This window comes from Prinia subflava, chromosome 6, assembly GCF_021018805.1.
Source record: "Prinia subflava isolate CZ2003 ecotype Zambia chromosome 6, Cam_Psub_1.2, whole genome shotgun sequence".
Classification (NCBI taxonomy): Eukaryota; Metazoa; Chordata; class Aves; order Passeriformes; family Cisticolidae; genus Prinia; species Prinia subflava.
In genome coordinates, this window is record NC_086252.1 from 19,940,726 (window position 1) to 19,960,327 (window position 19,602).

Genomic DNA, 19,602 nt, shown 5'->3' on the forward strand with positions numbered 1-19,602 from the left:
TGTTACTTTTTTTTTTTTGAGAGTAATTTTTAGCTTCAAGATACAGTAGAGCAAAGTAAGTTAAAAAAAAACAGTGTGGAGACTCTTGTGGAAGTTGGATGGCACTCTTGTTCTTTTTTACTTTTTTTCTTTGGTTTCCGCATACTTACGGAAACCAAAGAAAGTCTTAGGTCAAATGATGGAACTTCGTAATCTTTGTCCTCATGTTGATGGTCATGCAGAGTGAAGGAGAATCTGTGACCTGGCTCCTGCTAATGCCACTGATGGATCAGTTTGGTGTCACTGTCATAATTCTGAATCTACACATAAAACGTGTAATGAAAACTGGAGTTCTCATCACAGTTCCGTGCTGGTTCTGTGGAAAGAACATTCACTGCCTGGCTGTCAAGTAGGACAAGATTTGTATGCACAAGTTTTGACTTGTTCACAGTTCTGACATTTTTATTGTGGCTGTAGTAGGCTCCTATTGATGCAGTTGCTTTGTCAATGTAGTCAGGGTCAAATCTGCACTTCTATGAGACAGGAGATTTTTCTGTCTTTGAAATGGGTATAAATAAAAGATAATATGGGGTTTCTTGCTGCACACCCTGGGTGGCTAGGACTGCCTTTTTATCTGCCCAATATAGTTTAATCCTAATTATTTAAGACTAATTAAACTAATTAAGTCCTTGCTTGAATATCCAGATGAAAATATCTGCACTTAGAATTTTCTTAAATGATGAATATTTCCACCTGGTGTCTTAAAAATCTTTCTAGGGCACTTTTTGTCTTTTTTTTTTTTTTTTTTTGTAAGATTAAGATGTAAACTAAACTAGAAAATTGTGGGTTGTGTTTTGTGTCATCTTTATCTCATTTAGTGTACTGCTGGATAACCTAATGCCCATAAGCTCTTTCATCAACAGGGTTTCCAAAGAATAGAGTAGACAGTTAGGTGGTTATCTTGATTATTGTTACTTGGAACTGAAGAATATTTAAAATGATACAACTCTTTCAGCTGTTATTTTTCTTGCGTATATTTACTTGGTAATCTGTAGTTTAATTTAAATACATTCCAAATTTCATGCTGTTATTCCAAAAGAAAAAATTCATATTAGTCAGTGTTATAATCACACAATTACTCTATATGTAAAATTATTTGGACTGCTTATTTCATGTATCTCTGAACTTGATTATTAAATAACAATATTAGTATTCTTGAGCAGGATGCTGTTAAAACTAACCTTAGATAAAGGAGACCACAAGCTGAGACCTCCTTTATGTGAGGATGGACAACTTTCCCTTACTTTCTTCATTTTGCTATTTCCCCTTAGCATTAACTGCAGTAAGAGCTCCCCCTCTTGTTTCTAGTTGCTGTTGAGAGCTTTACCAAAGCATGATAATTCGTTTTCAATCACTAAAAATACTGGGTTTTGCTAGATTCCAGGAAAGCAAATGCACTTTCCTATTTTTTTTAAACCATTTGCTAAAGGACAAAGCTGTTTTAGTCTATTTGTCCATTTTGCAGAAATGCTAGTTGAAGGCAAGCCTCCTGCAATGTTTGCATTGGTTTCCAGATTTTCGCAAAAACCCTAACCTAAGGAATAGCTTAGAGGGTAACTTGCTTGTATCTGGTGGCCAGTTGTGGATTGGTGATCAATGTGATGATAAAAGACAAATACCACACGTCTTGTGATAGCAAAACATCACATGGAGACTGACAATATTTGTATTGTTTTCAGGTTTTTTCTATTAATATTGATGGCTCTGATTTCCAAGAAGTTTTAAATATTTCAGTTGACACACCTGAAAATCTAGCAGTGGATTGGGTTAACAATAAACTCTATGTGGTCGAGACCAGTGTGAACAGAATAGACATGGTTAACTTGGATGGGAGAAACCGTGTGACTCTTATCGCTGAAAATCTTGGAAATCCTAGAGGAATAGCACTTGATCCAACTGTTGGGTAAGTGATACTTATCAGATAATGGTAAAAGATGTCAGAAACCCTCTTATCCCCATGTAAAAGGAAAACAACTAGGAAACAGCAAAAGTGATCATTTTAGAATCAGATATAAAATATTTTGAACATTTGCATTCTATCCTAACCTATTCTGCACCTTAATTTATGATAGGGCTCTGCAATGCATTTATATATAATGTGTGGAATCTGTTTCATGGCTGGAGCTGTGTGTGCATGAGCAGCACTGAAAATGGGACCTGTGGACTTGTCCTGCAGAGGAGTGTTATCCTTAAAGATTTCAGTTGTGGTACCATCCACAGATCTCCTACTATTTGAAATAAAGAGATGGAACGAAGCCAGGAGAGTTAGTGTCTCCTAACCCCATATGCTTCAGAAGTATATGTGAACCATGAAAACACGGATCTTCAGAGAATGGGGAGAGGAATTTCATGCAACTTGTAGCCATGGCTGCTGCTTTCATGATGCAGCTATTTGTCACTGGTTCATTTCTGGCAGTACACTTAAGTCTGTGATTTAATAAGGAAAACTAGTATCTCTGAGGTCTTTTTGAGTGAAAGCATGCTTCTGTATAGATTTATTCTATAAACGAAAATTAAAATTACATTTTGTGTAGAAAGTATAAAGTACATTTTCATAGTATGCCAGCTGAGAAACAAATTCTCTTCTGAAAGGGTGCTGGTTTTAAATTCCATATGAAATGCTGGGGTTTTTTTTAAAATCTCAAGGAAACGTGACCTTTTTTCTTTTTTATCTCTTTATAGTTATTTGTTTTTCTCAGACTGGGACAGTCTGTCTGGTGATCCTAAAGTGGAAAGGGCCTTCATGGATGGCACAAATCGTCAGGATTTGATAAAAACAAAATTAGGCTGGCCTGCTGGAATAACTCTGGATATTGTGTCAAAGAGACTTTACTGGGTTGACAGCCGGTTTGATTATATTGAGACTGTAACTTATGATGGACTTCAAAGGTAGGTGAAATTTTATTCCTTGGAGGCTACAGATATACTGATTATTTTGTATCTAGTTCCAAAAAAGATTTTTGTAATAAAACAAGATGCACAAAGGATGAAAACTACCACATAATGAATGTGATGCACCTTTGTCTCTGCCGTGTCATGCTACTTCTAGACATTCTTTAATTCATCATTCTTTGCTCTTTTTTGACTTTGAATGCCTCTTGCCCTTCTTTTATAATGTACATTTCATAGTCCACCAGTACAGTACACATTTAAAAGCATTTGCTTTTTATGATTTTTCAATTATATTCATTATTTTTCATCATAATTTCTTTGCATTTTTTAATGAATGAGTTTATATTCCACTTCAAAACACTAATTTGTGTGATAGGTATTAAATACTTTTCTTACATTTTATAAATCTTTGCTGTCAAAAATTAAGTCATCCTTCACCCTATTATGATGCTGGGGAGACTAAATCACAGCATGCAAAAAGGGAGGCCTTGAGTTTTTATGGGACTGTCTTAGAGCATAGTGTTGTTTAGAAGCCTGCTTATCTCTGCATCTCTGATTAGTATCAGTTACTCAAACACAGGAAAAAGGGTCCCCTTTAGCATGCCTTCTATATATTGACTTCAAAAACAGTCTTCTGCTCATTTGACAGGTCTGTTGTTCAATATTGTATTTTTTCACTTACTGAATTATAAATTTGGTGTTGGTATCTTTTCTCCTCTTTACTCACTGTGTTTTCTTGGAATTTGCTAACACTTTTCCTCTATTTTCACTGCTGTATCCTTTAAGCTGATGAACCATGTGTGTTTAGCTTTATCTCTTCAATTAATTTGATCTTTTTCATTTGTACTTTAGTAGTTTCTCTGTTGAAACAAAACCTAGTGAATGAATTAAAAATACTGTATATTTTCTTCTGTTAATAATGTTATTGTTTAGGTAATATACGGTAAATAATTTTAAATCATCTTGATAACAGGAGAACAGTAGCTCATGGAGGCTCACTGATTCCTCATCCATATGGAATCACTTTATTTGAACACAATGTTTATTTCACTGATTGGACCAAAATGGCAGTGGTGAAAGCTAACAAATTTTCAGAGTCTAACCCTCAAGTGATCTACCAGTCTTCACTGAGACCTTATGGAGTGACAGTTTACCACGCTGCCAGGCAGCCATTTGGTAAGACCATAAGTAGATTATGAAGGGAGATTTAGGAAGAATGTTAGCAAAAATTGGTAAAAATTGAGACTTTTACTTTGCTGTAAGGAACTGTAATTATGATACATAAATTTTTATTGTAAAACTAGGCTGATTTTTATCATACTGTTGTTTCATCCAACTGCTGTAGCTAAGGAACTGTCAAATGCAACGTTCAAGAGTAGGGAGAGCTTTATAAATAGACTGATACTTGGTGGAGTCAAACCTGTGAGTTTGAGTAGTGTTGGTGTTTAGGACTTTTTTCCTCAACACTGCAATGAAAGCAGTGAAAAGGCCACCAGTATTCGATTAATTCTGTGAGATATAATTCTGAAGTAGGTCTATGTCTAAGAAGACTATGGCCCAAACTATGGCCTTAATGCTGTGTGCTGCATGTCTCTATGAGCTGAATTCTTTAATGATAGTTGCCTCTGATGTGATTTCCGGGCATTGCACTGTAGAACTGGTGGGGTATGTTTTCCATGTGATGTAACCCTCACATAATCCACATGATTTATTGTGGATGTTGAAGAAAATCCTAAAAAATCAAGATAATGATGCCATTCGGTTAATAGAGGAGGTTATAATTCTATCTGCATTATTTTCCAGTAAGAAATCCTTGTGGAAGTAATAATGGGGGATGTGAACAGATCTGTGTTCTCAGCCACAAAACAGATAATGATGGCCTAGGTTATCGCTGTAGGTGTGTCCTGGGCTTTGACCTACACATAGATGGACGACATTGTGTTGGTAAGAAAATGCCAAATTACGATTGTTGGAAGTAATGCTACTCCATTAGCTCTAGAGCTGTTTCTAGAATGTCTTTCCTCTCTTCAGCAGCTTCGATACACAGAGGACTTTTTGTCTTTTCACCACAACTCTTTTTGACAGCTTTAAATGTAGTCATTTCTCCTGGTGTTCATTTCAAGCCACAACTTAAACATTTTAACTCTCCTTGAATGAGGATTTTGAGTTGAATATGGAATATGCGTAGACAGTTGCATGACTGAGCTCTTAATCCTGAAATCAAACATGAATGCTTGCTAATGTGCAGATTCTGCATTGTTTTGAACATACAAGCCTGCTTTGCTGTGCAGTGGTGTGCAGATTAGGTTGGTGTTCTCCCTTTGAACACATGGCAATTATAAGAGATTCACTTTTGGAGTTGTGTGTTTTCATCAGCTATCTTCTGCTTCATATTTGAGTGCAGAATTCTCACTGATGCATCTTTACTATGACTGTGTACTGACAAAGCATGTCATATATGTTGTCTATAATTTTAGTATTTGGCCATTCGTTTATCTGGCTAGCCTCAGGTATTGTCTAGTTTTGTGGTGGCTCCACAAAGCCTGTGCATTATTTTTTATAGATGATTGTAAAGAGAAGAGTACAGAAGATGATTTCCGCTTCCATAGGTTTAGTGTTTGCTTTAAAAATGTATTAGGACCACAGTAAATGAAAGAGGAATACTTGACACATCACCTAACATTCTGGATTGGATTTTGTTTTTCTTCTTCCGTTTTTAGGTCTTGTCAGTATTTAAATCCCTATTTTCTCATTTTTCTTTTTTCTACTTCCTGGCTATTAGTGGTGTCAAAATAAAACAAAGCTTTTCTTAATGCTCAGCTGTCTCCCCTAGTGTATAGGTAAAGTCCGTGTCTGATTTTTCCTTTCTCAGCTGTGCGGCAGTTTCTGCTGTTCTCATCCCAGACGGCAGTGCGGGGAATCCCCTTCAATCTCTCCACCCAGGAAGATGTGATCATACCTGTAACAGGGAGCCCTTCATACTTCGTTGGGATTGACTTCTGTGCTCAGGATGAGACAATTTTTTTTTCAGACACAAGTAAAGACATGATCTATAAACAGAAAACTGATGGTTCAGGTGAGAATCATGCTTGGGAATTGTAGAGTAATTATGGTAAGGAGACTGTAATATATATTTTTCTAAAAAAATCATGAAAAGTCGCATTGTGAGATATACAGATAAATCTCAGTGTGACCCCAGTAACCTGGAAAATGATCCTCAAAAATGTTTGTGCAACTCATATTAAGCTTGTTGAATTCTCTTGTTTGACAAACTTGCTGAATGTATTTGGGAACAAACTATTTGTAGTACTTCTCACAACTAGTATTTGCCCTCACCAGTTTGTTTATGCAGACAAGTGTGCCTTTCAGTAGTATGAAACTGTTCTATTTTAAGTTCCCTATCTAGAGAGCAGGATGTTTGCTATGATACAATAATACAGAAAAAAGAAGATTAACTTAGTGAGATTTTTGGTAATCCTATTTATACTAGTGTAAAGAATGTTTCTCTCCAATTTAGGACAATGATCAAACGTCAGCATATAGTCTTCTGCACTGGCTTGCTGCCGAGGGTCAGGTTAATGGTAGACTGCAGCTGACCATTACTAGGCAAAGAGTAGATAAAGTCTGGCTGTTGAGCAAGATGTTGTTACTGCACTGACCTCACTGAACTTCATTTGTAAAACCCTCAGTGTAAACTTAGTGACAGATTTTTCTCTGACCTTTGGCTAGTCTTTATTTCCCCCCTTTGCAGTTATGCTCCTGGACATACACCTTCTTTGTCTGGAGCAAAGGGCACCCCTCCCTCCCCTTGGTTATTGGTCTTGATATTAAGTAGCCCAAAGGTAGTATTTTACCAAGGAGAACCACAAGTTTTATCAATAGAGTACTGCACTCATGTTATTTCCCTTGTTCCTAAACATTTGCAATCATTACGTGTGTTACAAATTCTAGGAAGAGAGATCTTGACTGCTAATAGAGTGGAAAGTGTTGAAGATTTGGCTTTTGACTGGATCTCAAAGAACCTCTACTGGACAGATCCTCGATACAGGAGCATTAGTGTGATGAGGCTGGCAGATAAATCCAGGAGAGCTATTGTTCAGAATTTAAATAATCCTCGCTCAATCGTGGTTCATCCTGTTATTGGGTAAGTTTAGGTTCTCATTTTAAACTGTATGTACAAATTTATGGTTTAAACAGACCTGGTGAATTTAGACTTAATCTGATTCTGAATTTTTGTTCTTCTCAAAGCACTATCTCTTTTCAGTTGTCTTGTCTTTATTTTGTTTGTTTTATTCCAGCCTAGGATTCAGCACCTAGAGGAAAGAGCATGGTGGGAGAGATTCCACATGACAGAAGCCTCAAAAGAACTGTCTTTAAAAGCATTGTGGTTTTTTCCTTTTGCTCCTGTTCATTGATGGAAAGGCAAAAGAACTTGGTTTCTTTGTATCACTCAGAAAGCTATTTCTCATAGCTGAAAGATGAAGTTTGCTAAATTGTTTTTAATATAACATTCGTCCTGTGGGTTTATCTTTCTGAATTTCTTTTTTGAACCATATTGGATACTATTGTCTGTATCTGATACAGACCTTACAATTTGTGACTCCATACACAAAATAAAACCACATTTTTCTTTGATGGAAATGGTTACTTCCAAATTCCATACTCTGTGTTCTTTGCTGATGCCAAGACAGTGTTTCTTTCACAGCATAGTTTGGCTTTGTAATGTCCTACTACTGAATTTCTTGATTCTTGTATGTTGGTTTTTCATGAGAACCAAATACACTATTTTGAAAGTAATCTCATAAGAATAATGTTGAACCCGGATCCTTGGATATCCAAACATTTTTTTGTTTGATACTTTATAAAATTGGTTAACCCCAACTCTTTGACTGTAAGCATGAGTCAAATGGATCAGGAGAAAATTCTTTGTAGTATTCATGCTGGAAGATGCATTTCTGATTGATTCTATTTCCTCTATCAGTAATTACATGAGAACCTTAAAAATTTTAAGTTATGGATACAAGTTATGGATATTTTATATCTAAAGGGCCAAAATACTTCCAAAGATTCTCATAATTGTATAGAGGATAAATATTAATTGTTGGTACCACTGCCAATTGAGGAGAATACAACATGAAATGGTATTTTTTTAAGTTATATGAAAGATGTGATACAAAGAAAAATGTTAATGCTGTTTCAAATGTTCACTCTGTTTAATCACATTGTATAATTTAGTTTATGTGTCTTCTGACACGTGTCCTTTCAGGTATATATTCTGGACAGATTGGTTCCGTCCGGCAAAAATCATGAGGGCCTGGAGTGATGGATCCCATGCCTTGCCAATTGTCAATACAACTCTAGGCTGGCCGAATGGCCTTGCCATTGACTGGAGGTAAGGGCAACACAGAAGACAGAGAAGCTTTTTTTGAGCAAACATGTTTCTTCCTTTAAACTGTTAGGGAGTAAAAACAAAGGAATTATATCAGACTGCATGCACAGGCACTCTTTTCTTGAAGAACTTATCTTTCAATTGGTTGAGAAGCCTTAAAATGTAAGGTTTTCTCAGAATCCCTTCCCACTCACCCCAACAGCTTCTTTAGATTGAAGATAATTACTTAAGAGAATGCTAGTGTTTCCTTATAGACATAATGTCACTTAAAAAGAGATGACATTTTCATTATTTCTAGTTCTCTGAGGTTGTACTGGGTGGATGCTTTTTTTGATAAAATTGAGCACAGCACCTTTGATGGGCTGGACAGACGGACTCTTGAACATATTACACAGATGACTCACCCATTTGGCCTTACTATTTTTGGAGGTAAGTCTGGCATTGAAAAATATTATTTACTATTATCATAGATTTTTCTTTTCATATGGTGATCTGTAAGTCTGTGAGAGATTTTGTGATACTGGTTTTCCCAACAAAAGCACTCTTGAGAATTTCTACTAAAAATATGTATTTAGTACTTCTTGCATGTTTTTAGAACTGGTTTTATGTGTATTTGCTTTAAATAATTTTAGACATGGTAATTTAGGTAGTTCATGTAGTACAACAAGTCAGATATGCTGTACTAGTTATAGCTTCCAAGGTGAGTTATTCATGCTGAACAGACAAAGTGAATCACTCCAGGAATGGTCAACATTTCAGGATTTCTAATAATTATATGTAGAGTTTATTACTGCATTTATGTTGTGTCCGAAGAAAAATGTCAGTATATGATGCTTTTTGATTGTATATAAAAATAGCTTCCAAAAAACTCTAGAATTTTCTGTGAAGTAGTCTTAATGAATGACTTAAAATTGCCTTGGAATTTGAAATTCTAGATGAGTTTGTAATATATCAATTTGAGTAAAATTTGAGAAGGCTTTCCTAAGTTATGTCTGTCTGTGACTGAAGGCTCACTTTGATGGCATTATAAGTGGTAAAGGTCCCTTTGTCTTTTTCATGAAACAATCCTGAAAAATGGTTAAATTTTCATGAAAAGTCTTCTAGGGGTTTTTTTATGATGCTTGATCTTTTTTGTCATATTTCGATATAATATGTTAAATATTTTTCAAAACAGGTTATGCCTATTTCACTGATTGGAGACTTGGTGGAATAGTTCGAGTGAGGAAGACTGATGGAGGAGAAATCACTATCATTAGGAGGGGCATTAGTAACATTATGCATGTTAAAGCATACGACGCTCATTCCCAAATAGGTGAGCCCCTTTCTTGTACAGAGGGAGGATGTAAACTTGGGAAAAAGAGACAAAATGTCAGGACAGCAGATTTCTAGTTTCAATTCTATAAATGGCTTCACTGAATCATAACTGACATGCAAGGGAGGCAGCACAGGTACTTGGAATCACACATTGTATACTTCACTGCTTTGTGACTGAATGCCACTTCCCTCTACCCCTTCTGTTACTCAACAACCAAGCAAAATGAAATTATGATTCCATTGTGTCTTGTGTAATTGTATCACCAACTACAACTTCATATTTCTCCTTTTCTGGTAGATGTTTTAGTTAAACTAAATTATTTTGAGGAATTGAGTAAATGTTTATTTATCAAATTACTATTCTTCAAGTAATTACTATGTATAAATCACTATTTTTTTTCTTATTTTCTTAAATTCTATGCGATTCTGTGATCTAAGCCAAGGATTTGGGATTGTAGTTGATTTTGTGAAATAGCCAATGCACTCATCAAACATATGACTAAACCTCAGGCTCACTGACTACAATCCAAAGAGTGTATCTGGTCTCACAGCCTTGGTCAGACAGAGGTTCTCATTTGTGGTAGTATAGTTATTTCCAGACAGTTGATGAAAATTGTCAGAAAATTGGATGAAATTTAACAGTATGTTTTCTACTTCCATAAACATTTGTGTCAAGGAAGAGTATATGGAATGGAACACTTCTCTTACGTCCCTGCTGCTATTGCTGTCGATGAACTTGGCCGTGTTTTGCAGTGTATGCAAAACCAGGACTTGCTGCGGCACTTTTTTTTTTTTTGCAGTTATTATGCACTTCTAATAGTTCCCAAAATGTTATTTGTAGTGTGTACATTGATCTTTATCTCTTTTTAAGGCTCTAACTACTGTAATAGAGGAACAAATCCCAATGGAGACTGCAGCCATTTCTGCTTCCCAGTACCCAACTTTCAGAGAGTTTGTGGGTGTCCTTATGGCATGAAGCTGGCTCCAAATCAACTGACATGTGTTGAAGATCCATCCAATGAGCCACCCACTTTGCAGTGTGGCTCTTACTCCTTTTCCTGTGCTAATGGAAGATGTGTGCCTCGATACTATCAGTGTGATGGTGTTGATGATTGCCATGATAACAGTGATGAACAAAACTGTGGTTCTTTAAGTAAGTAATCCTTGTAATCTGCAGTTAGTGTTCCGTGTTTGCAGATGAGCAAATTTAATGAGTCAGGATGGCTTCATTGGAATAAACTCCAATTTTTAAGGTTTTCATCTGTGAATAAATACTGAAATCTTACTGGGAGATTAGTTACTTTGGAAATTGTATCATAGTAATACAGGATTCAGTACCAGCCACCTAAACAATGCATGAAAATATTCATACCTCGCTATTCTCAAAATTCAATTTACAGAGTAACAAAATTTTATTTTCTAAAGAAAAACCTTGTCTTTAATCTTATTTTTTGTAAATTTTGAAAGATATTGGAATATCTATAGCTTGCCTAATTTGGATGCATGGAGACGAACAAGCCATCGTAGTAAAGACTGACAGTTAAAAAATAACACTATAAAAAAATAACAAAACCATACACATTGCCTAACCTTCCTCTAAGATTAAAGCAGCCCCTTTTATTTCACTTAACATTAGAATAAAAGATTTGTTTTTGATAATTATTGGTCAGTGCTGATCTATTTGTTACATCTGGATTTTAACAGTTAAGTAAATTAAAAGCACATTGGTTCAATTCCTGGTTTTAGAGTAAAGTGTCTCACACAAAATATTTTATTGCTCAAGTAAATTGAGAGAACAGTGGGATAATCATTGCTGATAAGGCATTGAAGAGAGGATAAGATACTGAAGTTATTGAAGAGGCTTTTATGACTTATCTGCTGCTTCTTCGGGGTTAATTCTTTTAAGTCACAAACAAGAAAATAGGACACAGTAGTAAAATGTGCTCCCTAATGCATAGAACTAACTAGTATGACTGAGGTATAAACTGTTTCTTATTAATGGGCCATTTTAGAATAACTAGAATATTTTTTGGGGAAAAGTATAAAGAAAGTGGTTACTAGAAGTTACTTTGCTTGTTCTTGAGATTGTTGTGGAGTGGTTAACTGTTTAATTTTTTTCTGCTTCCTGGAGTTTAAAAAAAGTTTGTAAATGTTCTGTTCAGTTCTGCAGCATGTTGCATAACAGACATTTTAATTCTAAGCAATGTGCACTTTAGAATTTGATGTATATTTTAGGCATTCTGTAAGAGTAATGAATTCTCTGATAACTGTTGCAGGAAAGGCAAGTTTTGGAGATCTTTATGACTTTTTTTTTTTCTTTTTTTTTTTTTTCAGACAATACTTGTTCTTCTTCAGCTTTTACCTGTGCCAGTGGACAGTGTATTCCAGGTCGCTGGCGTTGTGATAAACATAATGACTGTTTTGATGGCAGTGATGAGTTGCATTGTCCTACACAAGGGCCCTCTTCATGCCCTGCAACCCAGTTCACCTGTGATAATAGAAGATGTATTCCAAGAATCTGGCTGTGTGATACTGATAATGACTGTGGTGATGGCTCAGATGAAAAAAACTGCAGTGAGTGTCATGACTATCTGTTGTTTGTGTAGTCAGCTATGCATATCTAGATAGATGTATCTGTTGGTATAAGGATGATAAATGAAATTGGGAGAAAAGGACTAGTATCTAAGTTAGACTGATATTTTGTAGTCCTTAAGATGTGGAAAACTCGTCTAATTTGAAATTCCAGGGCCAAGTAGAATACAGAGAAGTAATTAAAAAAAAAAAAAACGGGGCAAATGTAATGTAATCAGGGTGCTGCGTAATGTCATCCACTGTAATTAGCAAAAAGCAGTTAAAGCAGAGATGTCCTAAACATCTACTTCATGAGTGATCTCTGATCACTAATGGTGTAGTCAGCTAATCTAGGCTGGAATTTTTTACCAGAAGGTAGTAGCTTTTTCATATACTTTCTTTTGAGTTATTTATCACTACGTGCAATCTTTTGGGTTTTTTTCCATGAGCCCAAGCCTACATATAAATGAAAAATTACCTGATAATTATTTATTAGTGCTTGTAATTTATATGGTTGCTAGTTGCTGCATTATATACTGCAAGTTACAGATAATGTTTTCCTACTTTCTCAGCAGTATGCTGATTTCAAAAGAGAGGAAAGAAACACATTAGCATTTATTGTCATTCTTAATAGCTTTCACAGGTACTTGTGAACCCAGGCAATTCCAGTGTCCAGACCATCGCTGTATTGACCCCTTCTATGTCTGCGATGGAGACAAAGATTGTATAGATGGTGCTGATGAGCATGACTGCAGTAAGTATAACTTACTTTGTTGAATGCTTCTTTATTGTTTCCTCACACTTGCCCCCAAAGGAATCTTTGGTGACCTCGTATTACCAGCTGCAAGACAGCAAAGTGCACAAACCTATTCATAAATTAACCCTGTGATACTTTTGATCTCTGGGCTGCTTGTGGAGGGCTGAAATCTGTTTCCTCTGTTTTCTGTGAATTACAAAGTTACTGCATTTTCTGTGTCTCTGGGAAATGATGGACTTCAGTGGAACTGATACCATATCAGACTTAAGCACCTGTAGAGTAAATCTGATGCAGTGTAGCACTGTAAAATAAATAAATAACGTTCAATATTTTTAAATTTTGTAGTATATAACTGCAGTGCCACAGAGTTTAAATGTCGAAGTGGAGACCAATGTATCAGCACCTACTACCAGTGTGATGGTGTTTTTGACTGTAACGATCACTCAGATGAGGCTGATTGCCGTAAGTATATTGATACTGAAAGAAAGACTTCAGTTATTAAGTGATGCTTCTGGAAATTTCCTTTAATCTGCTATGTCAAGGACCGTCCTTGAATCTTAATATTCTTTTCAGGGAAACTTTACATCATTTTCCTGAGCAGGAATTTCAAACGCAGGTTCTAGTGCAAGAATATCATAGAATCATAGAATGGCTAGGGTTGGAAGAAACCTTAAAAATCATCTAATTTCAACTCCCCTGCCATGGGCACCTTTCACTAGACCAGATTGCTCAAAGCCCCATCCCACCTGGTCTTGGACACTTCCAGGGATATGGCATCCACAACTTCTCTGGAAACCTGTCCCAGTGCCTCACCGTCCTCAGAGTAAAGAATTTATTCCTAATATCTAATCTAAACCTGTTTTCTTTCAGTTTGAAGCCATTCCTCTTTGTTCTATAACTACATGCCCTTGTAAAAATTTTCTCCCCATCTTTCAGTACTTGAAGGGAGCCTATAAGAAAGGCCACAAATTAGGTTGCTCCTCAGCTTACTTTTTTCTAGGCTGAACAATTTCAATTCTTTTAGTCTTTTCTTGCAGGAGAGGTGCTTCATCCCTCTAATCATCTTGGAGTAGACTAAGCAGACTGAGCTGGCAAGAGTAGATGGTTCAAGCAAAGAGGAGAGTTTGCATTTCTTTTGGCTATAAAATTTTGTTTTGCTTGACTTTTCAGCCTCAGATTTGAAAGTAAAATTAGGTCTATTAATCTGAAAAGCTGGTATTCATTAGAGATAGATCGAAACTTTTTTTTTTTTTTTTTTTTTTTTTTTTTTTGAGTAATTTTTTACACTTAAATTAGTTAAAATGTTACAACACTGGATGGTGAAAGAGAAACTGATTTTCTGTAGCTTTGGACAGGTACATAGGTATAAATAGGTGCTTGCTCAAAGTATAACAATAGTTGAATTGCCTTATTGACCACATTATAAAGTAGGAGATAAATTGTTCAGATTTTGAAATGTCAAGTCAATTGACTGACTGTGATTCTATAGCCTAATCTAAAAGCAACACAGTTCTTAATAGCACTGTAAGTAGTTACATAAGAGATGAACTGAAAATAGTGGTTTTGCTTCTGTCTAAAATTGAAACAGCTTCTGAACTGTTGAATGTCACTGTTCTAGCTACAAGACCTCCAGGGATGTGCCACCAGAATGAATTCCAGTGTCAGTCAGATGGCAGTTGTGTTCCTGATAACTGGGAATGTGATGGCCATCTTGATTGTGCAGATGGCTCAGATGAACATCATAGATGTCCTGCCAGAACCTGTCCTCCATCGCTTTTCCGCTGTGACAATGGGAACTGTGTGTATCGAGCATGGATCTGTGATGGCGATAACGACTGCAGGGATATGAGCGATGAGAGAGATTGTCCAACTCAACCTTTCCGGTGCCCCAGCTGGCAGTGGCAGTGTCCAGGTCACAGTGTCTGTGTGAATCTCAGCAAAGTATGTGATAATTCTGCTGATTGTCCTAATGGAGCTGATGAATCCCCATTGTGCAGTAAGTTACCGTTCAAGCGTCTACTACAGACTATGTGTTATGTCTTCAGAAAGAAATGGAATATTCAGCATGCTCCATTTAATGTCACAATGTTTCTAGCAGAAATGTAAGCACAGTGTAATTTCAGCTCAGATTTGTTAGTGGAACTTGCTTTCAGTGAAAAGAGACTACAATGATGACCAAGGAATTAATTTGCTATGTCCAGTCTTGAGCTCTGAATTCCAGTGCGATTTCCACTGACTTTAGATTTTTGTATAACTACATGGGAATGAGCTTTGTGTTCCTGAACACATTCACTGAAGCATAGTATGCTTTAAATTCAGATGACATGTGATTCAGTCCTTAATATTCTCTTTTAAATTTTTAACTTCAAGAATCATGATTAAAATCAAGAAGTTCATATGTAGCCAGAATTTGTATCTATGTTGATTATGAATTGATTTGAACATAATCTTTTTCTTTCCTTCTTTCCTTCTTCTTCTCTTTAATCAATGCACATTCTCAGATGAACCCCAGCCAGGTATGATTATAAGCTATTTTAAATTATTGTTTATACAGCTTTAGATTTGGAGTGGTAAAATAAGTTTTCATGTATTTCTGGCTATTTATTTTTGAAAAAGTTGTTGTATGTACTTAGCCTTCTATTTGGCATTCATTTGATGGGATTCAGAATATGCAATGTTGTTACCTGCCTTTATGTGCACTGTGTATGTTTTATTTTGCATAAGGACCACAATCCATTCTCACATTGTGTAACTGATGATTCTGCAGTCGTTTTAGCAGCAGTCTTAGGCTAATAATGCAATTGTAAAAACTTAAATTTATCATAGGAAGCTTTGGTTGACTTATTTGCTTATCTCTTTTGCCAACCTAACTGTAGATCAGGAAAGCTGTTCTGACAATAATGCTGGCTGCACTCATGAATGCATTCAAGGACCTTTTGGAGCTCAGTGTACCTGTCCTATTGGATACCAGCTTGCGAATGACTCCAAGACCTGTGAAGATATTAATGAATGTGACCCTCCAGGCTTTTGTAGTCAGCACTGTTACAATGAGAGAGGCTCTTTTAGGTGTTATTGTGATGAAGGATACATTTTAGAAGCCAATGGGAGGACTTGTAAAGCAGCAGGTGAGAAACATTGATGTCAGTCTAAAGAATGACAGCAGTGTCTGAAAATGGTCCAGCTTTGTGTTTCAGTTTGAAAGACAGGTGTCTTCCAAGGAAGGTGTGAACCTCCCTTGGAATGGAAAATATGATCCCCTACCCACCAAATTACTATAACTTTGAAATTATGGGGCTTTCAGGCAAAGATATGGGAAAAGAAATAGCAGTTCTTTATTTATATATATATTCGAATGTGTGTGTATAACAAACAAACAGCAACAATGGCAGCCACAGCAACCCCACGCAGGAGTGCAGCCAGCGCTTCTCCCCCGCCGGCGCCTCCCCGGGTGTAGTTACAGTCCCGGCCGGCAGGGGGCGCTGCTGGCTCCGGGCAGGGCGGGCCATGGCTCCCTGCGCCTGCAGGGGGCGCTGTGCGAGCTCGGCCCCCTCAGGGGCAATGGCGGCCGGGCTGGATGGAGAAATGGGCTGCAGCAGAACCTTGGAGTGGCTGCTGGAACAGCAGGGAGGAGCAGACCCCAGAGAAGCAAACAAAATCTATCAGAAAATCTGCAGCTGTAGCAGGAGGTGAGGGGTGAGGGAAGGTTGCAGGCAGGCAGGGGTGCGGGGTTAGAGTGTAGCAAAAAACCCCGAGCAGTGGTAAAAAAATGGCAGCCGGGAGAGGCTCCTTTGGAGGGGTGCGGAGTCCCAGGTTTTCCCCCGAGGCACTCAGGTAGATAGTGAGGGTCCTCTCTAGTGAGGTGCGGTGTTAATAAGGTCCCAGTCCAACAGCTGCTCTTACAAGCAGAGGCTCACCCACAGTAAGGAAGAAGCAGTACAGGGCTGGGCAGTAGCAGTGGCAACAGATCTACCAACCTGTCCTCTGATGCGGACAGCGAGAGCCAAGCCCAGCCCCTCACACCCCAGCCAAAATCTCCTGCCATTGCTGCCCTTCCCAAGAGAATGCCCCTCAACCAGCTGCACTCATCCCCCTTCTCCTTGGCTATATCCTTTGTCTTTCTTAAGTACTAGTTGTTATTGTCTCTTAGCAACAAACGGGAGAAAATTCCCTGAGAGAAAGCAACAAAAGGAAAATTCCTAACCCCCAATACTTTGCCATTATGATATTGTTCTCTTTTAAAAGAGCTGATGTAAACAGCCACTTAGAGCTGTTCATGGCAGATATCCTTGAGAATTAAAACTGTCAGCTAAGGGGTTAATTAGAAACTAATATTTAATTGAAATAATATGTTTAAATGAACACTGCTAGTTTTAGCCTGCAATGGTCAAAAATAGTGTTTTGAAGAAATGCAATGTCAGAGACTAGCAAGCACAGGCCAAAATTAGCTGTTCATAAAGTTCAATGCTCATGAAGTATTTAAATCTCAGCCTTTTGTTGGACTCACCTGGTGCCTATGCTGTACTTTGCTCATTTGTAAGGAGCAAACATTACTGATATAGCCTAGATACCTGTGGTTCTCTGTCTCTTATGTAGTACATTGACAGGGCAGAGGAGCCATATACCCAGTGGAATTTGTCTCTACAGGTTTCCTGGTTTAGGGATATTGTCAGGTTGTGGAAGACACTTGCATTTTCCCTGTACATAAGCTTGGCCATTACTAATAGGGAGTTTCTTGTACTTTGCTGTCGTTATTGTTGCTACTGTACAGTTGCTTTTGAGCATCTTATCTGTGCAACCTAATTACAGCAATCTATGGCTTTCCTGTAATCTGTTTCTTCTCCCTTGTTCCCACATGGTGTAAAGGGGGAAAAAAGAGAAGGTGGGTTACAAAGGAGGGAGATCAGCTGAGTAGATTAATCAGAGGTACCAAAAACTTTAGGAGTTGTATCACGAGTGGGACATTAAGAGGTTTACAGAGGAATGAGTGTTGGATGTCAGCAGCAAACTGGTTAGACAGTGGGGAATAGGACCTAAGGTCCAGATGGCAGCCTGGAAAGGAAGTCTGTAGAAAGAGTTATGGAGAAAAGCCAAGGTAGATTTAAGAGTCAGGATGGACAGACTGGATATGATACTGTATCTTGGCCTGAGAATTGATCTGAATTTTTCCTTTCAATATGGATATCTCGATAACTACAATTTGGATGCTATAAAGTCATGTTAAATTACTCGGTGTTTCTTTTTCTCCCAGTTACTGTTGAATAGCTCATTGGTTTATTTTAATTTCTATTCCTCCAACAGAATCTGGGAATCTTCTTTTGCTGGTGGCAAGTCGTAACCAAATCGTTGTGGATAACATCACTTCTCAGTCACACAGCATTTATTCTCTGATTCGGGATGGGACAAATATTGTGGCTATTGATTTTGATTCAATCACAGATCGTATCTTTTGGTCTGATACAACACAGGATAAAATTTGGAGTGCTTATCAAAATGGGACTGACCGAAAAATAGTAAGTTTTGCTGAGTGAGTTTTCTTGTCTTTTATGGAGACAAAATGAAGACACTGTAGCTTCAGTTAACAAAGGGGAAGAGAGAAATCCAAATATAGTAAGAGGAGAGATAACAGAGACAAAGTGAAACGACTTTGTAGATGCTAAGCTAGCATTTCACATAGCTGTTTGAAAAAGGAAACTGAATGCTTTCAAGAAACCTTTTTTAAAACATCAAAATAGAAGCTGATTTTCCTATTACTAAATTCTAACTTCTTCAATAGACCTGCTGAAGTTAGTAGGAGTGTTTGGATTTATGCTTTGCCATCATTTGGAATATGTACAATGTGATTAATTCTTTGTAATAGACCTAGAAGATATTGGAAACTTGGTTCATCATTTTCCATATCTTTCAAAATGCAAAGGGTAAAATTCAATATAATCTTTTTTTTCCTCCCTCCCACCTGTTTCTTTGTTGTTAAAAAGGTGTTCGACAGTGGTGTCACTGTGACCGAAAGTATAGCGGTGGATTGGGTGGGTCGTAACCTTTACTGGACAGACTTTGTTCTGGAAACGATTGAAGTCTCCAAAATGGATGGCAGCCACAGGACTGTGCTGATCAGTGAAAACATAACAAACCCAAGAGGACTAGTGTTAGATCCCAGAACTGAGTAAGATTTTTTGGTATTTTTTTATAAAGATGCTTATTTTATGATGTAACTATTAAAATTTGAGACATGCTGAAATTGCATTGGAATTGTAAATGACAAGTGGAAGAGAGAACTTAAGACAATTTAATGTGTTTGCAGAGTTGATTAGTATTTCAAGTGATGAGGTAATTACTGGTGAGATGTTGCTCTCTTTCAGTGTAACAAGATGGCTTTGTACCTATAAAAGATTTTTTTACATTTGGTTCCTGGTTAAGAAGTATTAATTCAAAATTATGATGTATCACTTCCCCAGTTCTGGTGGTATTCTACGAACTTATATCTGATTTAATGTCATATACCTACCTTCATATCCCCAAGTCTAAAGTAGTTATCTAAAATTGTATTGTTATCACAAAAGCACCTTCCCATTTCAGACAGCAAGTGGTATAGACTTAATGTGATGATTTGAACTGTTCATGTACAAAACTTTACTCTTATTTT

The 19,602-nt window shown here is 37.1% G+C and overlaps 1 protein-coding gene across 1 annotated transcript in view; it reads left to right on the plus strand.

Annotated features, from left to right (window-relative positions):
- LRP2 (LDL receptor related protein 2) overlaps nucleotides 1-19,602 on the plus strand; it is a 113,454-nt gene that overhangs the window by 35,448 nt on the left and 58,404 nt on the right. The window contains exons 12-28 of the mRNA XM_063400563.1: nucleotides 1,719-1,942; nucleotides 2,722-2,928; nucleotides 3,905-4,107; nucleotides 4,735-4,875; nucleotides 5,804-6,007; nucleotides 6,883-7,075; nucleotides 8,198-8,323; nucleotides 8,619-8,749; nucleotides 9,495-9,632; nucleotides 10,506-10,787; nucleotides 11,969-12,208; nucleotides 12,840-12,959; nucleotides 13,308-13,424; nucleotides 14,581-14,958; nucleotides 15,839-16,087; nucleotides 18,261-18,472; nucleotides 18,938-19,122. Of these exons, the coding sequence (XP_063256633.1) occupies nucleotides 1,719-1,942; nucleotides 2,722-2,928; nucleotides 3,905-4,107; nucleotides 4,735-4,875; nucleotides 5,804-6,007; nucleotides 6,883-7,075; nucleotides 8,198-8,323; nucleotides 8,619-8,749; nucleotides 9,495-9,632; nucleotides 10,506-10,787; nucleotides 11,969-12,208; nucleotides 12,840-12,959; nucleotides 13,308-13,424; nucleotides 14,581-14,958; nucleotides 15,839-16,087; nucleotides 18,261-18,472; nucleotides 18,938-19,122 (3,350 nt within the window). The remainder of the gene's footprint in view (nucleotides 1-1,718; nucleotides 1,943-2,721; nucleotides 2,929-3,904; nucleotides 4,108-4,734; nucleotides 4,876-5,803; nucleotides 6,008-6,882; nucleotides 7,076-8,197; nucleotides 8,324-8,618; nucleotides 8,750-9,494; nucleotides 9,633-10,505; nucleotides 10,788-11,968; nucleotides 12,209-12,839; nucleotides 12,960-13,307; nucleotides 13,425-14,580; nucleotides 14,959-15,838; nucleotides 16,088-18,260; nucleotides 18,473-18,937; nucleotides 19,123-19,602) is intronic.